The sequence below is a fragment of the Lemur catta genome, chromosome 12 (assembly GCF_020740605.2).
Source record: "Lemur catta isolate mLemCat1 chromosome 12, mLemCat1.pri, whole genome shotgun sequence".
NCBI classification, from domain to species: Eukaryota; Metazoa; Chordata; class Mammalia; order Primates; family Lemuridae; genus Lemur; species Lemur catta.
This window is the reverse complement of record NC_059139.1, coordinates 44,589,298-44,616,919: the sequence shown is the minus strand read 5'-3', so window position 1 is coordinate 44,616,919 and position 27,622 is coordinate 44,589,298. Positions and strand designations below refer to the sequence as shown.

Genomic DNA, 27,622 nt, shown 5'->3' with positions numbered 1-27,622 from the left:
TGGCCAAGAGCGGCCATGGCAGTCTTGTGGGTTTGAATGTTTAACCTAAAAGGACCCTCTCAGCCACAAATAATTTCGGATGTATTTATTGTATCATTATATTCCAATGTTTAAACCTAAAAAGACCTGTGTGGTGGATATACCAGTATATCATTTCATATGTATTAATTTCCTAATAATTAATTTTCATACGTATATGTATTAATTTCCTAATAATTGATTAAATTTCATCTTTTACTGAATTTACACTTATACTCAATTTTCTTGTTACGCTAAGTGAATTAAAATATAAATCGTAAAGATTTTGTATTTTAATTATAAAATAAAATTATCACATCAATTTAATTATTATAATAATTTATACATAATAATGCATAATAACTTTGAAAACGTAACTCAAAATAATAAAAAACAAAATTGAATCAAGTACTATTGAATTCCAGGCATTTCTGTGACAAGATACAAATAAAACACTTAAAAAAATACTGTATTTTCTTAGCAAAAAGTTTCTTAAATTGTTACTCATGTTTTAAAAGAAGATTCTTCTAAAGAATCATTTTATTTACAGTTGCAACTTTCCTTTTAACACATACAATATCTACTACATGCTGGAATCAAATACCTGAATGACTTGGAATCTTATGAATACAGCCAGGACAACAGTGTAGAGAATCATGAACAAAAACATCACAGTCCACACAGAAAACATTTTGGCACACAGTGCAAATATAGACCTACAGTGAAAAGAGGAAAAGCGAATAAATAAAAGTAGTTTCCAAAAGTCAAGTATAGCATAACTAGAAAACATTCAAATTGCTTTGCTCTTTTATATCCCTATCAATTTTTCCCCACCTACCTATCTACTTTATTACATCCAATGTACTATATATTCTCAAATCTAAGGTGATTTTCCCCAAAATTACCCCTTAGAAATGAGGGAATGACTTTGTCTTTGAGTCTTTTTTTTTTTTTTTTTTTTTTGCGACAGAGTCTCACTCTGTTGCCGGGCTAGAGTGCCATGGCATCGGCGTAGCTCACAGCAACCTCAAACTCCTGGGCTCAAGCGATCCTCCTGCCTCAGCCTCCCAAGTAGCTGGGACTACAGGCATGTCCCACCATGCCCAGATAATTTTTTCTATATATTTTTAGTTGTCCATCTAATTTCTTTCTATTTTTAGTAGAGACGGCGTCTCGCTCTTGCTCAGGCTGGTCTCAAACTCCTGAGCTCAAATGATCCGCCCGCCTCAGCCTCCCAGAGTGCTAGGATTATAGGTGTGAGCCACCACGCCCAGCTGTCTTTGAGTCTTTAAAGTCTATTCTATTATAGTACACTCTCAATTACTTCATTTTTTTTTCCTGTGGTGGTTTCCCCACCCCCCGGTAGAGACAGGGTTTCTCTATGTTGCCCAGGCTGGTCTCAAAATCTTGCCCTTATGTGATCTCCCACTTTAGCCTCCCAAAGTGTTGAGATTAAAAGCATGAGCCACTGCTCCTGGCCTCAATTACTTCATTTTAAGGAACTATTTGGGGGAAGACAGATGAGCTTGAAACCAGTGCGATTAGGTTATTAAGTACGGAATGTCTGATTTCCTTAAGTACTATATTCGACAATTGTTATCTCTGACATTTCTTGTTTGGTTTTTTTTTTTTGTATTATGAAGGTACATCCTCGTTCTTTCCAATGCACGTTTCAGCTTGTGATTATCTTTCAAATTTTTTAGAGCAATTTTTGTGAAATCATGGATAAGTAAAAAATTCATGCTATTTTTGAATATGAGTTCCATCATGGAACCAATGCAGCGCAGACACCTAAAGTATTTCAGTAAGTGTTTGGGAAGGATGTAGCTAATGAAGGCACAGTATGTTGATAGTTTGAGAAGTTCCATTCTGGTGATTTTAATCTTGAAAATGAGCCATTTGGGTGACCTGAGAACAAGGTGGATAATGATGAGCTGAAAGCAGTAGTGGAAGCGAATCCAACTCAACCTACGTGTGAATTAGCAGCAAGGTATGACATTACTATTCCAACAATATTAGACCATTTGAAACAAATGGGCAAGGTAAAGAGGCTGGAAAGATGGGTACTGCATGAATTAAATGAGCATCAGAAGAGAAACTGTCTCAAAGCTTGCCTTTCTTTGCTGTCACGACATAAAGGTGAACCATTTCTACACCACATTGTGACGTGTGATGAAAGAAAAATGGATTCTTTTTGACAATCTCAAGCATTTGGCACACTGGTTGGGTAAAGATGAAGTGCTGAAACACAGTCCAAAGCTGAATATTCATCAAAAAAAGCTAATGGTGTCTATTTGGGGGTCCAGCGTTGGTATTAGCCACTGCAGCTTCATGAAACCTGGTCAATCGATTACAGCAGATATCTACTGCAACCAGTTGGATGAAATGATGAGGATGCTTGGGCTTAAGCAGCCAAGATTGGTCAATAGAGACAGGCCAGTCCTCTTGCAAGACAATGTTCACACAAACACATGTCGACATGTCACACAAACACACTGCTCAAACTATAGAAGCTGGACTTGGAAACTCTGTCATCCACCGTATTCGCCAGACCTTGCACCCAACTGACTACCACTTCTTCCAGGCTTTGGACCACTTCTTCCAAGGAAAGTTATTCAATTCTCAACAAGCTGTGGAAAATGCCTTTCATCATTTCATTGCTACTTGCTTTTTTGCTTCTGGCATAAGCAAGCTACCATTAAGATGGTAAAACTGTGTCGATAGTTTAGGCACATACTTTGATTAATTGTATCACTTCTTGTTTGAGATATAATAAACTAAACTTTGGATTCAAAATCGGACATTTCATATTTAATGACCTAATAGTTCTGAATGCTGGCTGGGCGCAGTGGCTCACACCTGTAATCCTAGCACTCTGGGAGGCCGAGGCGGGTGGATCGCTTGAGCTCAGGAGTTCAAGACCAGCCTGAGCAAGAGCGAGACCCTGTCTCTACTAAACATAGAAATTATCTGGACAGCTAAAAATATATATAGAAAAAATTAGCTGGGCATGGTGGGCACATGCCTGTAGTCCCAGCTACCCAGGAGACTGAGGCAGGAGGATCGCTTAAGCCCAGGAGTTTGAGGTTGCTGTGAGCTAGGCTGACGCCACGGCACTCACTCTAGCCCAGGAAACAGAGCGAGACTCTGTCTCTAAAAAAAAAAAAAATAGTTCTGGCCGGGCGCGGTGGCTCACGCCTGTAATCCTAGCTCTGGGAGGCCGAGGCGGGTGGATCGCTCGAGGTCAGGAGTTCGAGACCAGCCTGAGCAAGAGTGAGACCCCGTCTCTACCAAAAATAGAAAGAAATTAGCTGGCCAACTAAAAATATATATACAAAAAAATTAGCCGGGCATGGTGGCACATGCCTGTAGTCCCAGCTACTCGGGAGGCTGAGGCAGTAGGATCGCTTAAGCCCAGGAGTCTGAGGTTGCTGTGAGCTAGGCTGACGCCACGGCACTCACTCTAGCCCGGGCAACAAAGTGAGACTCTGTCTCAAAAAAAAAAAAAAAAAAAAAAAAAATAGTTCTGAATGCTTAGAGAGGTCACTTGACTTAATTAAAAACAGAAGCATAAAAATTTAACAGTTTAGTTATTCTTAGGGAATGGCCTCACAATCTCAAAAGTTATAATTCCCTTTTAATTAAACCTTTAAATGACAAACATAAGACAAATAAAAAGGAAAACAACCCATTGTACTTTCAGCATTATAAATACAGGTATTTATGCCTTGGGATAAACTTTCCAGGGCAGCATCACAACTCAAGTTCAAAAATCACTAAAACTCAACACAAAAGTAAAGATGAGGTGTTATTTAAAAACTGTCAAATGATTCAAAACGTGGTTCTAGTAAAGATGAAGCTACTGATGTCAGAGATATATAAAATTTAATAAAACTGTTTTATGAAATGTGAGAGTGGAATAAATAAGCAATACTTGTAATTAATATTTTACAGAGTTTATAAAGTACAGTTTAAATATGGATCTGTAACTAAATTAATAAAAAAGTTAAAAATAGATAGTCATCTATATTATTTGCATCTATACAAGTTTATATTCAAATTGGCCCTCTTCAAAATTTAAAAAATATTTTCCCATTGGCACAATGGAGGAATCACCTTTAATATGTGGCCACCTTAAATGATGACTTAATCCTAAAGTGTAACATGCAGAAAAAATCTTAAATACTTCCAAACTAAATGCAGTTTAGCTTGAAAACTGAAGACAAAGTACTAAAATATCTTCATAGCAGAATTAGAATCAGAATAACAAAACTATTTAAACTATTTTGTTCCCATTTTATTGCTACCTACTGTAATTATCTTTAGGAGGAATAACCTGATATGAGCCTGGTCTTTAACAACCTATTGAAAACTTAGAGAGCCAATGAACTTACGTGTTGGTCTTTCAATTCCCCCTGGCATCCATAACAAAATCTGAAAAAGACAGTTTAAGAGTAATTTTTTAAATTCACTCATTCAAATAGTTCAGTAGAATCTCAATAACTAGAATCCTTTAATGAATAAGTAATTGTTTTACAATTAAACTCTTTTGGGAGAGTTAAAAATATCAATAAGTTTTAAAAATTCCACAGTATATACCAAGGTCATCTGACAGCCCAAAATTTAGTTTTTATTTTTATTAAGGCTAAATATGAGCATGCTTTCTCAACTGAGATTCTGTAAGAGAATTAAGCCCTGCAGAAAATGATTTGAGTTACTATCTTTCAATTCTTCTAAAGATGGTGGACAGCCGATACAATTCTAGATGGACAGAAGTTAATTTATTGTATATAATGGATGTCTAATGGCTTAATTTTCAAGGAGTGGTTTAAAGAGTTAGAAGTTCTCAAAACTTATGACAAAAATTGTCAGTTCCCTGTATACCCTCCCCTACTTCATTTCCAGCTTCTCAGAAGCACTTTCAAAACTTTTAACTATTTGATTGTTACTTCTGCCAATAAGTGCTTCCTCATGGTTTTTCATAGGTATTGGCTATCAACTTCCAACTACAAAAGATGAGAATTCTCTTTCATCCTCTTGAACCAATAGTATATACACGTATATTATACATGTAATGTCATTCTCAATTCTTTCTATATCATTACATCATCATTTTGGATCGAATAGTAGTCAATGTCTAGTTTATTATGCCTATATAAACATCCTCAGCTGAGCCATGTAATGTAACTTCTCCTCTCTTTAAAACACTTTTTTCCTAGAGTTAATAACTGTATTGCTATTCCCAGGCTTAGTTTCCTATCTAATTAACACTAATTCAGTCCCGACCTTTCCCTGAACAATCTAAATATCCTCTCAGTATGTTAACATACATCAGGAATTCTACAGTTTTCATTCTCTTGGTGACATCTCCTCCTGGAGCATTCTGACCTACTCCAAACTGGACTGACTGTTCTCCATATCTGACACACAGTTCTTTCTGGGATCTTTTCTTACTATCATCCTAGGGCTTTCTTTAGCCTGTTTTGAATTAGATACATATTCTTAAATCCTATATTCTCTCTCTTTCTCAGTTCATTTGAATCACCTGGGAGGTCTTCCAGAGCTTCTCCAGAAAATCTCTTTTTGAGAGCTTACAAGTCTGAAAATGTCTTTATTCTACCCACACTTAATTGACAGCTTGGCTGGGTATATAATTTAAGTTGGTAATAATTTTCACCCTAAATTTTGAAGGTGGCTGCTCTCTACTGGCATCCAGTATTGCTGATAAGAAGCCAAACTATTGTAATTCCAGATCCTTTGCATGTGACTTAATTTTCCTCTCTGGAAATGTTTAGGGTATTTTGCTGCCTACTCTGAAATTTTACAGTTATGTACTTCAGTGTGGGTCTGCTTTCCTTCAGTATGTTAGGCACTTGACAGTCCCTTTCCATCTAGAAAGTTCTGCCCTTCAATAGTAGAAAATTTCCTTGACCTATTTCTTTGACGATTTTCTACTCTGCATTTTATCTTTTCTTTTTTCTCATGTTATTCTGATACTGGACTTTCTGGATAAATCCACCAGTTTTCTTATATTTACTCTCCTATTTTGCACCTCTTTATTTTATACCTTTTACTCTAGTTTCTAGGATATTTCTTCAACTCTATCTTCCAAACCTTCTACAGTATGGGGTTTTTCATTTCTACTATACTAAACCTCATCCCTAAGTAAATAAATACAAGCTAAAACAATGAGATTTTTTTTTACTTGTCAGTTCTGGCTAAAGTTTCTCATAATACCTAATGTTGGCCAACTGAGGGAAAACAGTAAATGAAACCTCTTGGAAGGACAATTTTATAATATCTATCGAAGTTCACAAAACATACATAACTTTTGACTCAGCAATTCTGCCTCTAAGAATTTACCATGCATTTGTACTTGCATTAATGTTCAAAGATACAGACATAAGCATTATTTGTTAATAGCAAAAGAAATAATCTTAACTATCCAATAGGAGGAAATTGGTTATATAAACCATGATACATCCATAATATATGCAACAATTTCAAAAACAAGATTGATCTAGGTATGCTGATATGAAATGACTTCTAAATGATTTTTTAAGTGTGAAAAGCAAGGAGATGGATACATAATTGTCTGCTAGCCAGTAAGCCTTTAACATGGTTCCTAAATCCTGGGTGTTCTTAAAAGTAGCCAATCTTTATCTCCCAAAAACTATTCTACAAAAGATTGACCAGTTCGACTTCAGACTTTATTAGTGAGATTTCACATGAATAGCACCAATTAAAGTACTTACGGGTTTAGATTAATTATGTAATGCCAGCCTCTTATTTTCAGTGGTATGCTAGAGTTGGATTGTACTGGCTCAACTATTAAATATGTTTTTAGGAATTTTGAGGGCTGGTTGTTAGTTGGTAGCTACAAATTGGCCATGGTGGGAGTATTTATACCATGGAAATCAGCAAATACTACCAATGAGGCTTTTTTTTTCCTTTAAACTTTTCAGAGAGCTAATTTATCAGTACACCATCGGTCTTATTATCGATAGGTGGGCTTAGGGAAATTAACAGATTTCTGGAGATCCAGATCTGTTTCATAATGAGTCATTTCAGTCATAACCAAGGCATTCTTCAATTCATTTTCTATATTAGAAGTATTTTTGTCCAAGTTAATATGACTATCTTTTTTAAGGTAGTAACAATCTATTCAAACATTAGCTTACCACATATAACAGATATAAGTTAATCAAAACTCACATACCTTTCTCCATTATATTCTTCTAGGGAAGTTTCTTGAAAAGCATCCAAAGGAAATAAATGATGGTAAGACCGTGCCAAATGCGGAGCTGACACCAAAGTAAGACCTAACACATAAAGCAGGGAGACATGTTTCATAGCCCAATCCACATAAAGGCAATGGCTGAAAAGCCATAAGATAAAACTTAGGCTAAATATTTTCAAGTTCTTTTAGGATGGCAGGTATTCATTTCTTCAGTTTACCCGGGGCCATAAAAGGAGATTCAAAGATAGAGCCTTAGTTCTGTCACTAAGTGTGTGGCCTGTCTTGGGCTATTTGCTTACTTATAAAAGAAATAAAATTCTACAATTCTATTACTTTAGTTCCTCATTCTACATATATATTTTTTTTATAAAGGTAAAAAGCTGGAAAGATATCTATTAGATCTAATTGCATTACCTTTAAAGCATATACTTTTTTCAGAAAGAGGATCGGGAAACTTCTAGAATGCCATGTTTATTCTTGGAAGTGGAGTACTAGGTATTCAATGTAAAAAGTAATCTATTTCTCTTTGCACGGATTAAATTGAAAAACAAGCAAAACTCTGTATTTACATTTATTTTGGCAACAATATAGATAAGAAGTTATTCAAGATTAATTTACTGAATAATGAATAGTTGGTTTCTTACCACAAATTTTACATTCAACAGGTAGCTCACAGTACTTTGCCCGACACTGTGGACAGAAATAGCCTCCTAATGTAAGCCCTGGCTCAGTATTGCTATCCAAATGCCTGTGGGGGAAAAAATTACTTTAAAAAGGTGATATATAAAGATATAAAAAGTTAGAGCTAAAGAAAGTATGCTATCTTGATCTTAAAATCTTGAGTCTATTTTAAAACCTAGTTAAAAGTCTATTTAGAAATCTGTTAGTACATCTTATAGCTTACTTACACTATGTTCTTATTTATTTATTTATTTATTTATTTATTTATTTATTTTTTGAGACAGAGTCTTGCTCTGTTGCTCGGGCTAGAGTGCCGTGGTGGCAGCCTTGCTAACAGCAACCTCAAACTCCTGGGCTTAAGCAATCCTCCTGCCTCAGCCTCCTGAGTAGCTGGGACTACAGGCATGCACCACCATGCCCAGCTAATTTTTTCTGTTTGTGGTAGAGACGGAGTCTCACTCTTGCTCAGGATGGTCTTCAACTCCTGAGCTCAAGCAATCCTAGGATTACAAGCGTGAGTCACCACACCCGGCCCAAGAATTACTTTCTTAAATTTAGTTTTAGCTTATATTAATTATGTAAAACATAAAGCTTTAATGTTAAAACGAAGTACAATCATGTGCCACATAATGTTTCAGTCAACAATAAACCACATATACAATAGTGGTCCCATAAGATTATAATACTGTATTTTTATTGTAGCTTTTCAACGTTTAGATTTGTTTAGATACACAAATACTGATCATTTTGTTACAATTGTCTACAGTATTCAGTACAGTAACATGCTGTACAGGTTTGTAGCCTGAGAGCAATAGGCTATACCATTGAGCCTAGGCTATAACAACCACTGTAAGTATAAGTACACCCTGTGATGTTTGCACAATGATGATATCCTCTAATGATGGATTTCTCAGAATGTATCCCCATTGTTAAGTGACTCATGACTACATATTCAGAAAAGTCTAGTGTCTATGCCTTTGCCTTTCTATATACAAATACCACAGCAAGCTTTTAGTTTTAGTTTTTACTTTCTATGTCCATTACTATCGTTTTTATTAACATAAACAAGTATGTGTATCGACTCACATCTCCACCCTCTTCTTAGAGACTACAAACTTCTATCTTACTGTTTTACTTAGTAATATATTCTGAAGATTATGCCATAGAAATATAGAGTCTTCATTCCTTTTTACAGCTACATAGAAGGTAATCTTTTATAAAAGCCATGACATTTCAAGCCCATCTTTTTAGTTTATAACTTAGAGGAAGGAATTAAAAATGTAAAATCATTATCACTGACGCTTTCAAGGTCTTTACTTACGCCATGCTGAAAGAGGGTTTTGCATCTTGATCAGACAAAGAAGCAATAGTGTGCTGAGGAAATCCTTCATAGAAGAAAAATGTATTACTTTCTTTTTCCAAGAAAAGAACAGAATTACAGAACTAGGAACCTAAAAATGTTCCTATCAAAAAGCCAACAAAGTTGTATAAAAGATCTCTTTCCTGCTTCTTAGATGTGCTTATTATATATAGCATGACGAAACTGACCATAATTCCAAGCTACAAGAAAAAGTAGAGGAAATTGGGAAAAGAACTGTCTTTACACATGACCTCAGAATTTGAAGTTCATATCTATATTCTGTAAGTTAATGATGATTTACACTCCTTTTTAAAAAGAAAAAGTTTATAGTTTTTACATGGTTTCTGATACAACTGAAGCTAATATTACATAGTTCACCTTCACTTTAAGCATATACTTCTGCATTTAAAATTTTGGAATGCCAAACCTTTCATGTAATTTGTTTTCCATATATAATTTTAAATTTTGAAAACATGTCCAGGAAAATCAGAAACAATTTTAAAAAGAGATTTCATCACATAAAAATTTTAAATCTGTATATCAAAACAAATATATAAAAGTAAAGGTAAATAACCAACTAGAAAAATATTTGTATCAGGTAATTAAGACACGGTTGATATTCCTAAAGGACTCCAACAAATCAATTTGAAGAATAAATTATAAATTTAAATAATTACTTTAAAATGGGCTAAGGAAATATATCAGTAAATCAAAAAAGATTAGCCTACATAATACCTAAAATATACTGAGTATTTCCATCACACATTCTTCTTTTTTTTTTTCTGAGACAGAGTCTCACTCTGTTCCCTGGGCTACAGTGCTGTGGCATCAGCTTAGCTCACAGCAACCTCAAACTCCTGGGCTCAAGCGATCCTTCTGCCTCAGCCTCCCAAGTAGCTGGGACTACAGGCATGCGCCGCCATGCCCAGTTAATTTTTTTTTAATATATATTTTTAGTTGTCTAGCTAATTTCTTTCTATTTTCAGTAGAGATGGGGTTTCACTCTTGAGCAATCCGCCCACCTCAGCCTCCCAGAGTGCTAGGAGTACAGGCGTGAGCTACAGCGCCCAGCCCATACATTATTCTAAATGCTTCATCTGTATTAACTCAATCCTTGCAATACACAAGGAGGCAGATACTGATATCATTTTACAGATGAAAAAACAGAAGAAAGAGAGGTTGACCAGTAATATAAATGGCCAAAAACAACTTAGAAAAGGATTCCATCTCACTGGCATTTTAAAAACAAGCATATTAAACAAGGAGATTCTTTTTACATTTAAAAAGCAATTCCTTTTTCCAATATAAATGTAATAAGTGTTCATTTTAAAATTTTTGGAAAATAGAGGAAAACAAATTTAAAAAAAAAAAAAAAGATCCAGGCTGGGCATGGTGGCTTCATGCCTGTAATCCTAGCACTTTGGGAGGCTGAGGCAGGAGGATCACTTGAGGCCAAGAGTAGGAGACGAGCCTGAGTAACACAGCAAGACTCCATCTCCACAAAAAAATTTTAAAAATTAAAAAAAATTAGTAAAAAGTAAATTAAAAAATTTAAAAATGATCCAAAACCAATTATTCTCCCTCACTTAAAAAAAAAATCACTTTGAGCAATTTGGTGTTTTTCCCTCTAGTTTTTGCACAGTTTGTATTACATAGCTGCTTTGAACATACAGTAGAGAGGATTTTTTAAAAAATTTTTTCTTTTTCTTTGAGACAGGGTCTTGCTCTGTCACCCCAACTAGAGTGCTGTGGCATTATCATAGCTCACAGCAACCTCCAACTCCTTGGCTCAAGCGATCCTCCTGCCTCAGCCTCCAGAGTAGCTGGGACTACAGGTGTACATCCTCCATGCCTGGCTAATTTTTCTATTTTTGGGTCTCACTCTTGCTCAGGCTGGTCTCAAAGTCCTGGGCTCAAGCAATCCTCCTGCCTTAGCCTTCCAGAGTGTGAGGATTACAGGCATGAGCCACTGAGTCCAGCCTTAAAAAATTTCTTAACACAAGTATTTCTCTATAAACACAGTGTCTTTATACCTTCCTAGCCTTAAAAACAAATAAAGCCAGTAGTGCTCTCTAATGGACAAGACTACAGAAAGCTTTAATTTTCTTTTTACTTCTCTATATTTTTCAAAATTACTTCAATAAGCATATTTTTCCTAATCATAAAACATTTAAGTTAAAAAAATTCTTAAATGTTAAAATGATAGCTTGTGCAAATGAAAACACAAAGTGTACATTGAACCAAAATATATATTTTCAAAAGCCATAAAATAAACACTTACCCATACGAATAAGTGAGCATTCAGAACTTGAGCTGGCAGGTGGAGGACTAACATGATGTGTTAGCAACTCTTTGTAATGGCTTTCATCTAAAATAACATGGTATGTGCCTAGCAAGATGAAAAGTTAAAAAAAAACAGACTTGCAGACCTAAGAATGAAGTATAACTTCAATGTAATTCTATAAAAGTTTTATCATCTGAAAATGTACATTTTAAAAATAACAATTTTAGCTAAATTATCTTTTTCAAAAAACCTTATTTAAATAATATCTCTAAATCAACTTTAGAAAGAACTGTTATTATAATTTCATTAAAGACAAGTTATGAAACCTTCACAAAGCATTACATATAATGAAATGTCTAGCTTTCCAGGTGTTATAAAACTTCCTCTAAACACTGGAGCATCATGGGTGAGAGAAGAAAAAAACTAAAACACTAACATACCTACTGAAAATTCCTTGTATTCTGAGATAATTTTTTATAGAATCAATGATATATTTAAGATGATTGTCCATATTTTGGACTACCAGATATGAACTGATTTAAGTAGCTTAAAACAGATTAAAACATCCTAATGAATAAATTATTTCTTATACAGTTATTATGAATAAATATTGAAGATACTAGATATATACCACCAGTTTCACGAGCAAGTACAGTGCAAACTCGAACCTCCGCAGACAATCCAATAACAGACACTCTAATTTTTGCTGCCTTTAGGGTCTTCGTAAAGTCCAAGTTTTAGGGAAAGGAGAAAAACATTTAAGAATTAATATATTTGAAAAGTAAAGAATGCCCTGAAAACTAGTGATGAATTCACTACAGAATTCTCTTTAGAGTTGTAACTTTGCAAGGTGACAGAACTATTGCATAATAAAATAAAACAAAAAAAAAACAACAGAGTTATAACTTTGGTCTTGATTTATTGGGTCTACCTTGATTAGATCATAAATATTAGATGGATCACAAGTTGTAAGGCTGCTGAAGATGATTAGGACTTCTCTACTTGTATGTCCAGGCATGTGTCTAAAAAAAGATAAAATATACTCCAATCAGGTGTAACAAATTACACTAGCAAAAAATTTACCAAGAATAGTACATATAGGTTTACACATTTAGACTACAAAATACCTCATTTGTTTCAACACTGCAAGGAAAAACTGTGAGTATATTTGAAACATTTTTATGTAAATTTTCAAAAATCAGCTACACACAAAAAAATTATTGATTCATTTAATGATTATTTATTGAGTACTCTCTTATGTTCTGGGGATAGACTGATAAAGAAGACCAGCAAGATTCCTGACGTCACAAAGCTTACATTCTAGTAGGTTTGTTTTATAAAAAGTCTAAAATGTGCACTGAGAAATATGACAATATCATATGGATCAACTTTAAAGTGTATAGGTGTGGATTAACAATAGTAACACACTTCTTTCTTAAAGACTATGCAGTAGTCCTTCCTTATCTACAGGGCATACATTACAAGACCCTCAGTAGATGCCTGAAACCATGGTATGAACCCTATATATCTACTTGTCCCTTGGTATCCTTGGTTGGGGGGGTCGGTGGGAGTTGGTTCCAGGACCTCCTGAGGATAACAAAATCCAAAGATGTCCAAGTCTCTTATATAAAATGAGTAGTACTTCCATATAACCTATGTACATCCTCCCATATGCTTTAAGTCATCTCTAGATTACTTATAATACCTGATACAATGTATACTATTTAAATAGTTGTTATCCTGCATTGCTATCCTGTAACGACAAGAAAAAAGTGTGTACCTGTTCAGCGCAGCACCATTTTTTTTTCCGAATATTTATAATCTGTAGTTGGCTGAATCCACAGAAGCAGAACCCGTTGATACAGAGGGCTAATTGTATTATATGTTTTTCCATACAGGAATATCTTGGAGATACCTCAGGTGTGGTTCCAGACCACCACAATAAATATCACAATAAAGCAAGTCACATAATTTTTTGGTTTCCCAGTGCACATAAATGTTATATTTACACTATAGTGCAGCCTATTAAGTGTGCAATAGCATTACGTCTGAAAAAAACATGTAATACCTTAATTTTTAAAATACTTTTATTGCTAAAAATGCTAACAATCACCTGAGTCATAATCTTTTTTGCTGTCTTGCCTTGAAGTTGATAGCTGCTGACCTACCAGGGTAGTAGCTGCTGAAGGTTGTGGTAGTTGTGGCAATTTCTTAAAATAAGACAACCAATGAAGTTTGCAACATCCATCGACTCTTCCTTTCATGAAAGCTTTCTCTGTAGCATGTGATGCTGTTTGATAGCATTTTACCCACAATGGAACTTCTTCCAAAATGAGAGTCAGTTCTCTCAAATCCTGCCACTGCTTTATCAACTAAGTTTATGGCATAGTCTGAATCCTTTGTTGCCATTTCAACAATGTTCACAGCATCTTCACCAGAAGCAGACTCCATCTCAAGAAGCTGCTTTCTTTGCTCATCCATAAAGTTTAAGCATGAGATTGTAGCCATTCAATCACATCTTCAGGCTCCACTTCTAATTCTAGTTCTCTTGCTATTTCTACCACAGCTACAGTTCCTTCTTCTACGTAAGTCTTGAGCCCCTCAAAATCATCCATGAAATAAACTTCTTCCAAACTCCTGTTAATGTTGATATTTTGATCTCCTCCCATGAATTACAAAGGTTAAGAGCATCTAGAACAGTGAATCCTTTCCAGAAGATTTTCAACTGACTTTGCCGAGATCCATCAGAAGAATCCCTACCTATGGCAGCTAAGCCTTATAAAATGTAATTCTTAATTAATAAGACTTGAAAGTCAAAATTATTCCTTGATCCGTGGTTTGCAGAAGGGATATTGTATTAACAGGCATGAAAACAACATTAGTTTCCTTGTACATCTCCATCAAAGTTCTATGTGACTACTAGATGCATTGTTGATGAAAAATATTTTGAAAAGAATTTTTTTTTGAGTAGTAGATATTAATAAATCTCAGTATTCAGTAAACAATTCTGTAAACAGATGTGCTGTCATCCAGGCTTTCTTGGTCCATTTATAGAGCACAGGTAGAGTAGATTTAGCATAATTCTTAAGGGCCCTTGGATTTTTAGAACAGTAATGAACACTGCCTTCAACTTTAAGTCACCAGCTGCATTAGTCCCTAATACAAGAGTCAACCTGTCCTTTGAAGCGTTGAAGCCAGGCAATGACTTCTCTCTAGCTATGAAAGTTCTAGATGGCATCTTTTTCCAGTAAAAGGCTGTTTTATCTACATTGAAAATCTGTTGTTAGTGTAGCCCCTTTCATCGATGATCTTAGCTAGATCTTCTGGATAACTTGCTGCAGCTTCTACATCAGCCCTTGCTGCTTCACCTTGCACTTTTATGTTATGGAGACAGCTTCTTAAACCTCATGAACCAACCTCTGCTACCTTCAAACTTTTCTTCTGCAGACTCCTTACCTCTCTCAGCCTTCATAGAATTGAAGGGAATTAGGGCCTTGCTCTGGATTAGGCTTTGGCTTAAGGGAATGTTGTGGCTGGTTTGATCTATTCAGTCCACTAAAACTTTCTCCCTATCAGCAATAAGGCTGTTTCACTTTCTTATCATTTGTGTGTTCACTGGAATAACACTTTTTTTCCCCTCAGAATTCTCATAGTTTATTCATTAGCTAAAAGTTAAATATGAGAGAAGCCTAGATGTGACGTCTGTTACTGGTTACTACATAAAACACCATCAGATCATGGCTGATCTGGCTGGAAAATATACAGCTTATCAACTAGAAAGACAGACTATGGTCAGGTTGCACTTCGGGATGTTCAATTTTTAAAATCAACCTATGACACCTTAGTAATATTTAAAATAATTTTTATCACTTTCACCACTTAATTTCCCTCAAGAACTTTTCCTTTGCATCCACAAATTGGCTAACTGGCACAAGAGGCCTAGCTTTCAGCCTATCTTGACTTTTGGCATGCCTTCCTCACTAAGCTTAATCATTTCTAGCTTTTAATTTAAAGTGACAGACACTGAGACTCTTCCTTTCACTTCAATACTTAGAGGCCACTGGAGGGTTATTATTATAATTGGTCTAATTTCAATATTATGTCTCAGGGAATAGGGAGGCCCGAGGAGAGAGGAAGATGGAACGTACAGTTGGTGGTGCAGTCAGAATACAGGTGATACGTATTAAGTTCACCGTCTTTTATGGGTATAGTTTGTGGTGTCCTTCAAATTACAACAGTAATATCAAATGTCACAATCATAGATCACCATAACACATATGATAATGAAAAATTTTGACATACTGTGAAAATTACCAAAATGTGACATGGAGATACAAAGTGAGCACATGCTGTTGGAAAAATGGTGCTAAGAGACTTGCTTGATGCAGGGTTGTCACAAACTTTCAATTTTTTAAAAAATGCAGTATCTACAGAGCCCAATAAAGCAAAGCACAAGCTGGGCTCAGTGGCTCCTAGCACTCTGGGAGGCCGAGGCAGGAAGATCACTTGAGCCCAAGGAGTTCGAGACCAGCTGAGCAAGAGTGAGATTCTATCTCTACAAAAAACAGAAAAATTAGCTGGCCGTGGTGGCATCTGCCTGTAGTCCCAGCTCCTTGGGAGGCTGAGGCAGGAGGATCGTTTGAGCCCAGGTTGCAGTGAGCTGTGATGAGGCCACTGCACTCCAGCCTGGGCAACAGAGTGAGACTGTGTCTCAAAAAAAACAAAACAAAAAAACCCAACAACAAAAAAAACAAAAAAAGCAAAGCACAGTAAAATGAGTATACCTGTATATACATATCTATAATAAAGTGTAATTTATAAATTAGGCACAGCAAGAGATTAACAACAACAATAATAATAGAACAATTATAATAATATCCCAGCATCACTACTCTTGTGCTTTGGGGCCAGTATTAAGTCAAATAAGGGTTACTTGAACACAAGCACTGCAGTACCTGGACAGTCCATCCGATAACCAAGGAGGCTGAGTGACTAATGAACGGGTAGCCTATACAGTATGGATACACAAAACAAAGGGGTGATTCACATTCCAGGCAGGACAGAAGAGGAAGGTGCAAGATTTCATCATGCTATTCAGAATGGCATGCAATTTAAAATTTATTGTTTATTTCTGGAGTTTTCTATGTAATATTTTAGTGCCACGCACAACTGAACTGTGGAAAGCAAAACTGCAGATAAAGGGGGCACTGCTATCATTTATCCTCATATTGATTTATAGTCATAATAATCAGAAACTAATCTTGTATGCCATATAATTAAATGATGGCTTGTGGGATTTTAAGATATGCTGAGCTGTTTTCACCTACGCTAGAGATTTCTATGCTTTCTGGAGCAATTTTATCAGTTAGTTACAGCTTTCCTGCTTATATTTTCATCATTACACTCCGAGCTTCCACTTGTAGACCCTGCTATTGTGCTTACCTTCATTACATGTGTTACCTCCTTCTCCTCTACTTCAAAACTAAAAAAACACCTGTTATATAAAGGTATAAAGTCTGAGCCAAGGCAGACTATCCAGAGATAAAATATATGAGCTTTAACGATTTTGAATATATCCTTTGGGGTCTTAGCTATACTCCACATATCTGAACTTGTTAGAAAAGTGTGCTATTAATTTACAGACACATTACAAAATAAATTAATAAATGTTAATAACGGTACAACCAACTCACAAGTATTATACCACATTAAATTCCACATATAATCCATTTCAATAAAATATTTTTTCCATCAACGTATTTCTTTGTATTATTGATAGTGCCTACAGTTGTAATAATATTTTTCTAAAACCATTACAGATATACCTCACCTACTAAAATGTGAAATAAAAATTGCTGACAAACATCATACTAAACATCATAAATGACAATATGTTATTTTTCCTAGTTAATGATTTTGTTATAGTTGGGTTTGTGAAGACCCATGTTAACATATTATCATTTTAACTTAATTCATACAAAGAACTTCTAAATCAATTATAAATAATAAATGTAAAATACTAACTTTAGAGTTTGCATAGCTATGTTTAAGGAATTATAAAGAGATGGTTCTCCATGGCAGGTCATATCTACAGCTTTCTTCAGGGATGCTATGTGTTTCCTTGGGTTTCCTAAAATAGAAATAAAGTAATACACTTTCAATAAAATCCTACATATACATTGTAAAAATTTATGTTTCCCTCAAAATTTACAAACCTATGATGTTAAATAACAGAATCCCTTCAATTTATATTTCTAGCAAGTTGCACTTTTATCAGAAATATTTAGTAGTCTCACTTCATACTCAAAAACAGAATACAAATAATCTCTTTTTATCCACTAGCACACATATTTTAAAATAATATTAACCTAGAGTGCAATCTTCTTACTTTTAATATTTATTTCATCATTTTTAAGACCCACGTATTTTCACATTTTAACATCTCTGAAACCAGCATGTGTTTTACAATCACTGGCAGCTAGGCAGCATCTGTGACAGTTGCCACTGTCTGCTCATGTGAAAACCTACGAATAGCTCTTCATATGTTGTTGCTTCAATCGCATTATGTACATTGTACTATTCATGGTAAATTTAATTGCCATTTAAAATGTAATTTTTAGGGCCGGGCACGGTGGTCAAGCTTTGTAATCCTAGCACTCAGGGAGACTGAGGCAGGAGGATAGCTTGAGCTCAAGTTTGAGACTAGCCTGAGCAAGAGCAAGACCCTGTCTCTACAAAAAATAGAAAAATTAGCCAGGCGTGGTGGCACACGCCTGTAGTCCCGCTACTCGGGAGGAGGGAGGATCATTTGAGCTCAGCAGTTTGAGGTTGCAGTGAGCTATGATGATGGCACTGCACTCTAGCCAGGGCAACAGAGCAAGACCTTGTCTCAAAAGAAGAAAAAAAAAGAAAGAAAAAAACAAAATACAATAAAATGTTTTTAGAAAGGTTATTAATAAAAAAGGCTATATTTTATGTATAAAGGCATGGAACACAGCAACGAGGTTTAAATTTATTATTAGTGAAGCAAATATTCATTAATGGAAGATTATATGCAATTTCTTGGGGGAAGAAAGCAGAAGCTTTCTTTACAAGACCTAAGAAAGGAGGATTCCCACAAATAGACAAAGCTGTGTTATCGTCTGTTACTGATATAACATCTGAAAAGATTGCCTAGCAATATTAAGGAAGGAAGGAGAAACTGCTGCTTATTGTCCTTTGGAATAAGTGACAGATAAGTCAAATTTCCAAGAAGCTAGTGTAACCAATTCACATATCATTTGATATTGTGTCAAAGTTCAACTGTTAGGGTTTTTCCTTCTTGATGGCTTATAAAATAAAGGCATAATAGACGGAATCTGAGATTCAATGAAATATGGTATTCTCTAAACATTTTCTATTTCAGCACTGTCTTCCTATTAATAATAATCAAAATAAATATAAATAATAATCAAAATATCATTAAGTTGATTGTACCATACAATTCATCAAAGTATCTCTATACTATTGAACATGTGAGTTAATTCTCAATCTGTCACTATTACACCTAATGTTACAAAGTGTATCTTTGTAGAGTGAACATTTTTCTTCTTTCATAACATTCCCAATTTCAGGGAATAACCATTTTAATGCTTTTCAAAAAAAATTTTAATTAATTTACAAGACTATTAGCACCGTATTGTTTCTCAGTGGTTCAGCAAGCAATATATTGCTTTTGAAACTTCATTTTGCTCATTAACAATATATAAAATAATAAAATGTTATTGAATTGGGTTTGTTTTTTTTTATCTATTTTTTTTTTTTTACTATTTTTTTAAAAAATAGTTTAGTTTCTGGGTTTTTTTCTGGTATGAAATGTCTTCTTTGTCTGTTCACCTACTTGCAGCTTCCTAGAGTTCATATTTATCTGAATAAGTTTAAAATACTAACCATTCAAAATATTGAATATTTACTGCAAGTATTAGAGATTCATAAAATTTTAGAGATGAAAATTACCTAAGTCCAAATCCATCATTTCATAAATGAGAAAACAAATTTAAACAAGTAAAATGATTTGCTCAAAGATATGTCATTAACTAATTGCAGGACCAGCAGCAATCAAACTTAGATCTCTTGGTTCTCTACCCACTCCTCTTTCTACCATATCATACAAAATGTTTTTTAAATCTCTCGTGGTGTTGTGAGTATAGGAGAAAAGCATACTACATTAGTGTCAGTGTAGTTTATGGCAATGGTCTAAGTAGAGGGAGAAAGGGTGCCTTCAGGAAGCCTGTCAGAATCTCCAGATTTTCATCTTTATACATGTGACTTCACTAGCGTCTATAGAAGACTGCTATTAGAGTGGGGGATGGCAAGAGGAATGAGGTTGATCCTACACCCCTTCCTTGGGGGAACTCTCCTTCCCCCACCATATGATGATCCTGCTTAGCCCATGTGGTACTGACCCTGCTTTTATTCTGCTCTGGGTACAGGCATGTAATCCAAGACTACCAACAAAATACTTCATTCTCCCGGCCACTTTGCTCATGGATGGGCAGATCATAATTAGGGCCAATAGCTGTCCTCCCTAGATTTGTGCTGATGCTATAAACTATGAGAGCCATGTACACTTGAGGCTATCAAAAGAAATCTTTTCATCTCCCAGAAAATCTACCAGAGAAATGAAGACAGACAAAGCCAAGATCCCTGAAAACAACTATATATGAAATCAGGCCACCTTTGAACATAAGCCAATAATTTCCCTTTTGCTTTTAAGCTAGTTTGAGATTCTTTTTTTGGTTACTCAAAACTGAGTTTCATGGATCACTCTAAGGTACATTTCACACTTTACTACCATAGTAAAAAACCATTAATGAAGAAAGTATGTCATTTCCCTTATGTGTGTTGGTGAGAATAAAAGGTTAAGAACCAGATTTAAGGGATAGTGTATTACAAAGAAAATAAAACAGAATCAGTGATGTAAATTTGTAACAGCACATATACCAAAGCAAATAAAAACAGCTATTACTATCTTTTGAGACTAAAATTCAGTTAGGTATGTCATATAAGCAAAATTGATTCATTAAGAATAACTACAGGGTCGGGCGCGGAAGCTCACACCTGTAATCCTAGCACTCTGGGAGGCTGAGGCGGGAGGATCGCTCAAGGTCAGGAGTTCGAGAATAGCCTGAGCAAGAGCGAGACTCCGTCTCTAATAAAAATAGAAATAAATTAGCTGGACAACTAAAAATATATATAAATATTAGCCGGGCATGGTGGCACATGCCTGTAGTCCTAGCTACTCGGGAGGCTGAGGCAGGAGGATCACTTGAGCCCAGGACTTTGAGGTTGCTGTCAGCTAAGCTGACGCTACGGCACTCACTCTAGCCTGGGCAACAAAGCGAGACTCTGTCTCAAAAAAAAACAATAATAATAATAATAACTACAATTCAATTTTCACACATTCTGTTCTTTAAATCAGATGATTAACTTTTTAAAAATTTAATTTTAAAATTAACTGGATCTTATGAATGGTTATATTAATTTTATCTTAGTATTTTCAGAATAAGCATGTATAGATCTTAAATAAATACTATTGATCACTATGCAGAACTCAATTTAGACCAGTTAACCTTAGATTCCAAGAGTTTAATGGTGAGGGAGATATTATTAAGTGGTTTTACCTAGAGAGCATACAGGAAGGTTTCACTTTACTTATTAAGCAGCCATATAAACAGGATTACAAGGTTGAGTAAATAAAGCAAAGTCCTTGAGTCATGTAAAGGTAATTATATGCATACCTGAGAGTTCAGTCAGTTTTTCAGCTCTTTTACTCTTAGTTACAATTATTCCAATCTCAAAATAAAAACAAAAATGATTATTAATATAACAAACTATTTCCTCTTGATAAGAATTATATAACTAAAATAAATTAATAAGCACAAAAGAAGCAACATGTGAGAAACTTTTTCTCATGGTGTTTTTGGCAAATAAATTTACCTATGAGTTCACTGTACGTTGTCTAACTTTTATAGTTATTATGCATTTCATTGATAAATGTACCAGAAACTGGTATACAATCTGGGTCACTTAATTAATAACTCACATATATATGCCCTATATTTTAAAAATATATTTGGCAGCAAGATAGGAATCTAATTCTGAATTCACTTATCTACATACCTGACTAATAGGATTTTGATCAAAATATTCCTCTACGAAGTATTCCAACAACTGTTTAAAAAAAACAAAAAGTAAATACTAGATAAGGGCAAAATAACAACCACATAGAACATGTCTGATTAATGTTTTATGAAACCTACTTATCAAGCATCCCTTCTCATGACTTTTAAGCTTGTCGATTTTTAAAAAATATTCAGTAGTAAAAATACTAAATAGTAAAAACCTTAATTTGAAATGGTGAGTGATGAGATAGGTTGTTTGAGCTAGGTTTTAAAAGAAGATGAAACCATTTGGACATGTCAGAAAAAATCTAAACAGGAAAAGATCCAATGAAGACAGAGATGGGAGAATGAGCAGAATTGAGGATGGGTTTTGATAAATTAGGATACGAATGTATTTGTAAGATGAGGAGTTAAGAGTCAAGTAAGTCAAAGGAGAATGAAGATTCAAATAAAGAAAAGGGCTGGGTGTGGTGGCTTATATCTGTAACCCCAGCTACTCAGGAAGCTGAGGCAGGAAGATCACTCGAGACCAGGAGTTCGAAACTAGCCAGAGCTACATAGTGAAACCCTGTCTCTAAAAATATTTTTAAAAATTAGCCAGGCATGGTGGACACCTGTAGTCCCAGCTACTCAGGAGGCTGAAGCAGGAGGATCACTTGAACCCAGGAGTTTAAGGATGCAGTGAGCTATGATGTGCTCTAGGCTGGGCAACAGCCAGAGACACCATTGAAAAGAGAAGAGAAAAGAAAAGAAAAGGGATAACTGATAAAGCAAGATCCTGACTTGGGGTAGGGGAGTAGAAATAAAAAACATAAATAATTAGCTATATTGGCTTACCATTTCCCTAAATGATCTGGCAGTACTTCTACACAGCTTTACTTTGTATTAACCAAAAACATAAAACAAAAAACTACTGTGTTCTTTAAAAATGTTTTTTAGAATTCAGTGTTCTTTCCCACATTTAGTAAAAATTTAAGTGATGTTAGTATAAATTTAAATGATTTAGTATCAATTTAAATGATACCTTTAAAGTACATGTCAGTCTATTGGGCTTTAAATCTTGGTCTTCCATTGTTCTTGACCCATCTACTACCACATAAAGGTGGCGCATCTACCAGGAAAAAAAAAAGACAATTTTCAAGTACATTTTGGACTGAGAAGTAAACATGGTATTTAATAGTCACGTATTCTATGCATATATTTTAATATATTATTTTTAAAAGTTTGTTGTCTTACTATTATTTATTCTATCAAGCCAGACTGTTTCTCTAATCCAAAGTAGTTCTGTACCAGTAAAAGAAAAAATAATTACATACCATTCCAAGTCGAACTTGTCCATGGTGCTCAAATACTCTGTTAAAATTATACGAACATTTTAATGGAATACCACATGCTACCCAAAAAAATCAATACAACTTTCCAACTAACCTGCATTTTTTAGTGAAGTTAATTATTAACTTAAGGAATACACATAATTATAGGCATTGTGGATAGTCCCTGAAGACCATTTCCCTGCTGAGGCAAGGCTAGGTGGCTAGTTCTTTCCCTCTATTCAGAAGGCTACAGGTCAGTTTCCCAGAAACACAGCTGAGATGAAGTAGTGAGGAGTGTTTACAGATGAACAGAAAGGTTTAAGGGAATGTATTTTACCTTTTGTAACACAGTTAGAAAGAGGTTACATACCTTTTCCTCTTTGCCTTGAATAGAATGTCTTCTATTGTAGCTTTAAGTGATCCAGACTCATCTTCTTTAAGGATCTCCCTATAAGCAATAATTATTTGTTTAAAAAGCTAAGCTAAAATGATTATTAACCCAAGAGAAATGAAAACATATGCCCAAAGATTTGCATGTGAATTACACAGTAGCATTATTAATAATAGTCAAAAATTATAAACAATCTAAATGTCCAACAACTGGTGAACAGATAAATGTCATGTAACCATATAATGGAATATTATTCAGCAATAAAAAAGTAAATTATTAATACACTCTACAGCATGGGTGAGCCTTGAAAACACTAATGTTAAGTGAAAGCCAGACACAACAAACCACAGATTAGAGTCATGTGTCACTTAACAACAGGGATATGATCTGAGAAGTGTCATTAGGCAATTTCGTCATTGTATAGACATCACAGTGTATTTACACAAACATAAATGGTATAGCCTACTACACATCTATTGCTCCTAGCTAGAAACCTGTACTGCATGTTACTGTACTGAATACTGTAGGCAACTGTAACAAAATGGTCAGTTACCTGTGTATGTAAACATAGAAAAGGGAGAGTAAAAATACAGTATTATAATCTTATGGGACCATCCTCATATATATGATCCACCATTAAATGAAATAGCACATGACTGTATATGATTATATTTATGTGAAATGTCCAGAAAGGGCAAATCTATATAGAGACAGAAAGTAGATTAGTGGTTGCCTAGGGGTGGAGGTGAGACTGAAATGAATTGTAAATGGGCACAAAGGATCTCATTGGAATGATTAAAATGTTCCAAAACGGGTTTATGGTGATGGTTGTACAACTCAGTAAATTTTCTAAAAAAATCATTGAATTGTACACTGGAAATGGGTGAATTTTAGCATATGTAAAATGTACTTCCAGAAAGTTGAAAGAAAAAAAAGACAATTTCTAAAAGAAAAGAGAAGATAATAATGCCCCACTTACCATGTTCTTTCATAGCCTCCTTCCCACCGTTTAGTTCTTTCAGGTTCTTCATCCATTTTTTTAAAAAGTATTTTATTATTCAATAATCTGCAAAAAAAATTCGATCACAAATTTTCTAAAGATGTTTGTTACAAAATATATCCAATTAAATTTGAAAATTAGAGAGAGAGTAAACATATAAAGGTAAAAAATAAGAACACCAGGTCATTTTATGCTCTGTAGTTTATTCAGTAATTGTTGGAAAAAAATACAAAATCCTCATGGTATTCTTTTTCCCATTTCCAAGAAAGAATGTAAAAACTTGGCACCAATAGAAACAAGCATCTTTCTACAAACTGGTAAAAAAACAAAGTTGCTTCAGAGATGTATTACAGGAAAGACCACAGAATTATGGGAAGTGGGTATGCAATTAACTGAAACAAGATTAGCCACAATTGATGATTATAACAGTGATAGATACATTATGATTCATTGTCCTATCTCTCCACTTTTGTGTATATCTGAATTTTCTCACAATCAAAAGTTTCTAATGACATTTATTATTTATAAGTCGGTAAATGTTTATGCCTCATAATTCCAAAAAATGTCACAAAATTGAACACACAGTATGACCTCAATTATTATAAGAAAAAGACAAAGGAAATATTTATTCAGTCATTTGACAAATAGGACAAAGAGTTTTGTCTGGATGATAGGATTAAGGATGATTGAATTTTTGCTTCTTTATTTTTTTCCTTTTCTTTTAATTTTAGAGATAGGGTCTCACTCTGTTGCCCAGGCTGGAGTTCAGTAGAGCAATCATAGCTCACTCCAGCCTCAAATTCCTGGGCTCAAGTGATCCACCATGCCCGGCTAATTTTTTTATCTTTTGTAGAGACCAGGTCTCACTATCATTGCCCAGGCTGGTCTTGAACTCCTGGCCTCAAGCAATCCTTCTGCCTCAAACTCCCAAAATGCTGGGATTACAGACAGGAGCCACGACACCCAGCCACAATTCTTCACGCTTTAATGTACTTCTTTAATAATTAGGAATGATATTGGTGGGTGTGGGGGGAACCCATTAATCATAACCGAGTAATAAAATCCCACACTTCCATCCTCCCCAATGTAATCTCCCTTCCCAACCCACCTCTTAGTTTCCTTTTTCCATAAATTTGAGATCAAAGGAATTTTAAGTGGTAAGACATTAAGAACAAAAGCATATTCCCTGTCATTGGCAGGGGCAAAGATTAATTTTTGTGAAGAGGACCATAACTAAGACTTTACTCTCCATTTATATCATTGCTTCTATAGAAAAACATAGTTAAAAATCTAAAGAAATTACCTACAAATGGACTTCTGGAGCTAAAACCTACTGACAAGTTGGAGACTGCTTCTAAGGCATCCCTGCTTTCTGTGGCACCTGCTATGATCAGATGTCATTAGGTAAAATTCTGTATATTCACCATTGAATTAATAAATCCATCCCTGGTTTTGCAAGAGATTCATTTGTTTCAGGCAATCTGATGATCCACTTTAATATTCTGAAGTAATTAGAAGCAACAATAATTTGAACATCTTTGCTATGTCAACACCCTGAATATGTAGGTACCTTGTACATTTGATGATGAGTGTAGCATCCTAGTATACAGGCAGTAAATTAAACATTTTGATACTCACTGTACTTTCTGTATTTATTGTGAATTTCACAAATAAAACTGGCTGGCACGGTGGCTCATGCCTGTAATCCCAGCATTTTGAGAGGCTGAGGCAGGAGAATCTCTCTCTCTCTCTCTTTTTTTTTTTTGAGACATTGTCTCACTTTGTTGCCCTGGCTAGAGTGAGTGCCGTGGCGTCAGCCTAGCTCACAGCAACCTCAGACTCCTGGGCTTAAGCGATCCTCCTGCCTCAGTCTCCCGAGTAGCTGGGACTACAGGCATACGCCACCATGCCCGGCTAATTTTTTCTATATATATTTTTAGTTGTCCAGATAATTTTTATTTCTATTTTTAGTAGAGACGGGGTCTCACTCAGGCTGGTCTCGAACTGCTGACCTCCAGCGATCCACCCGCCTCGGCCTCCCAGAGGGCTAGGATTACAGGCGTGAGCCACCGCGCCTGGCCAGGAGAATCTCTTGAGCACAGGAATTCAAGACCAACCTAGGCAACACAGCAGGATCCTGTCTCTATAAAAAAAATTTTCAAATTAACCCAGGCATGGTGGCACAGGCCTGTAATCCCAGCTATGTGGCAGGCAGAAACAGGAGGATCCATTGAGCCCAGGAGTTGAGGTTACAGTGAGCTATGATCTGGCCACTGCACTCAAACCTGGGCGACTGAGCGAGACTGTCTCTAATAAAAAAATTAAGAAAAAAAAGGAAAACCTTGCATAATGTTCTCCATGTTTTTAAACTCAAATTCTTAAAAATGTGGCTATTCCCATCCATCACATCAATAATTAAATTGTATTTAGTGTATTAGTATTTATTCTCTGAGGTTCAGAAACAAAGTGAGAACCAATGAGTAGAAACTGGAAGCTAGACTTTGGGCCCAATGTATACACAGACTTCTTAATTAGAGCTGCCTGCAATGGGAAATCAATCACAGAGACATGACAGGAGGTGGAAAAATCTCCAATGGCCTATGACTTCCCAATAGTCTATCTTCTTAAAATATCGCTGATCGTTTCCTGGAGTACAACCCCAGAAAAGCCACATTCCCCAGCATAAGCCCATTGGTATGATTCCTGTTTCATGAGCTCAAAATGCTATCACTGTGAGACAGGCAAGGGTGATTACTGTCCCTGTTTTTCAGGTGTGGAACTCTAGGCTCAGATGTTAACTCGCTCGAGGCCACAGAGCTGGCGGCAGGTCACAAACTCGAACGCTAAACCACAATTCCCAAAAGTCGCTCTCTGACTTAGGGAGGGAGAGCTATGCCCCAGACTGCAGCCCCCAGTGCTTCTCTGCGGCTCCCCAGAAGAAAGCTGCCCTCCTCCCCTTTCACACGCTCCCTCACACCCTCCTTCCTTAGGAGGCCGGCTGGGGTACTTCTGCTCCGTCCCGGCCTCCCAGGCCCCTCCTAGCCGCCTAGATACCCAGGCGCCCTACCCCGCCTCAACGCGGCGCAGACCTCCAACCGCACACTCACCGGTACTGCCAGGACGAGACTGTGCCGGAAGGCCCAGCCCCTCTAGGGACACCGCAGAAGTCCTT

At 35.6% G+C, this 27,622-nt stretch overlaps 1 protein-coding gene across 2 annotated transcripts; it reads right to left on the bottom strand.

The window, feature by feature from the left end:
- Positions 1-296: 296 nt before the first annotated feature.
- Positions 297-27,586, bottom strand: LOC123648629 (general transcription factor IIH subunit 2). 2 transcript variants are annotated; one of them, XM_045566558.1, is made up of 16 exons: positions 27,558-27,586; positions 24,430-24,516; positions 23,430-23,507; positions 23,063-23,099; positions 22,771-22,857; positions 21,745-21,795; positions 21,363-21,417; positions 17,608-17,713; positions 12,515-12,605; positions 12,215-12,302; positions 11,581-11,688; positions 9,261-9,324; positions 7,903-8,006; positions 7,238-7,340; positions 4,413-4,452; positions 297-734 (listed from the first exon to the last, which is right to left on the bottom strand). In XM_045566558.1, the coding sequence occupies exons 2-16, from the start codon at positions 24,483-24,485 to the stop codon at positions 615-617; spliced, it is 1,188 nt and encodes a 395-aa protein (XP_045422514.1). In that variant the 5' UTR covers positions 24,486-24,516; positions 27,558-27,586; the 3' UTR covers positions 297-614. The 2 variants fall into 2 exon arrangements, with proteins under 2 accessions (XP_045422514.1, XP_045422515.1); XM_045566559.1 differs by lacking the exon at positions 27,558-27,586 and adding an exon at positions 27,518-27,545.
- Between the last annotated feature and the right edge of the window lie 36 nt (positions 27,587-27,622).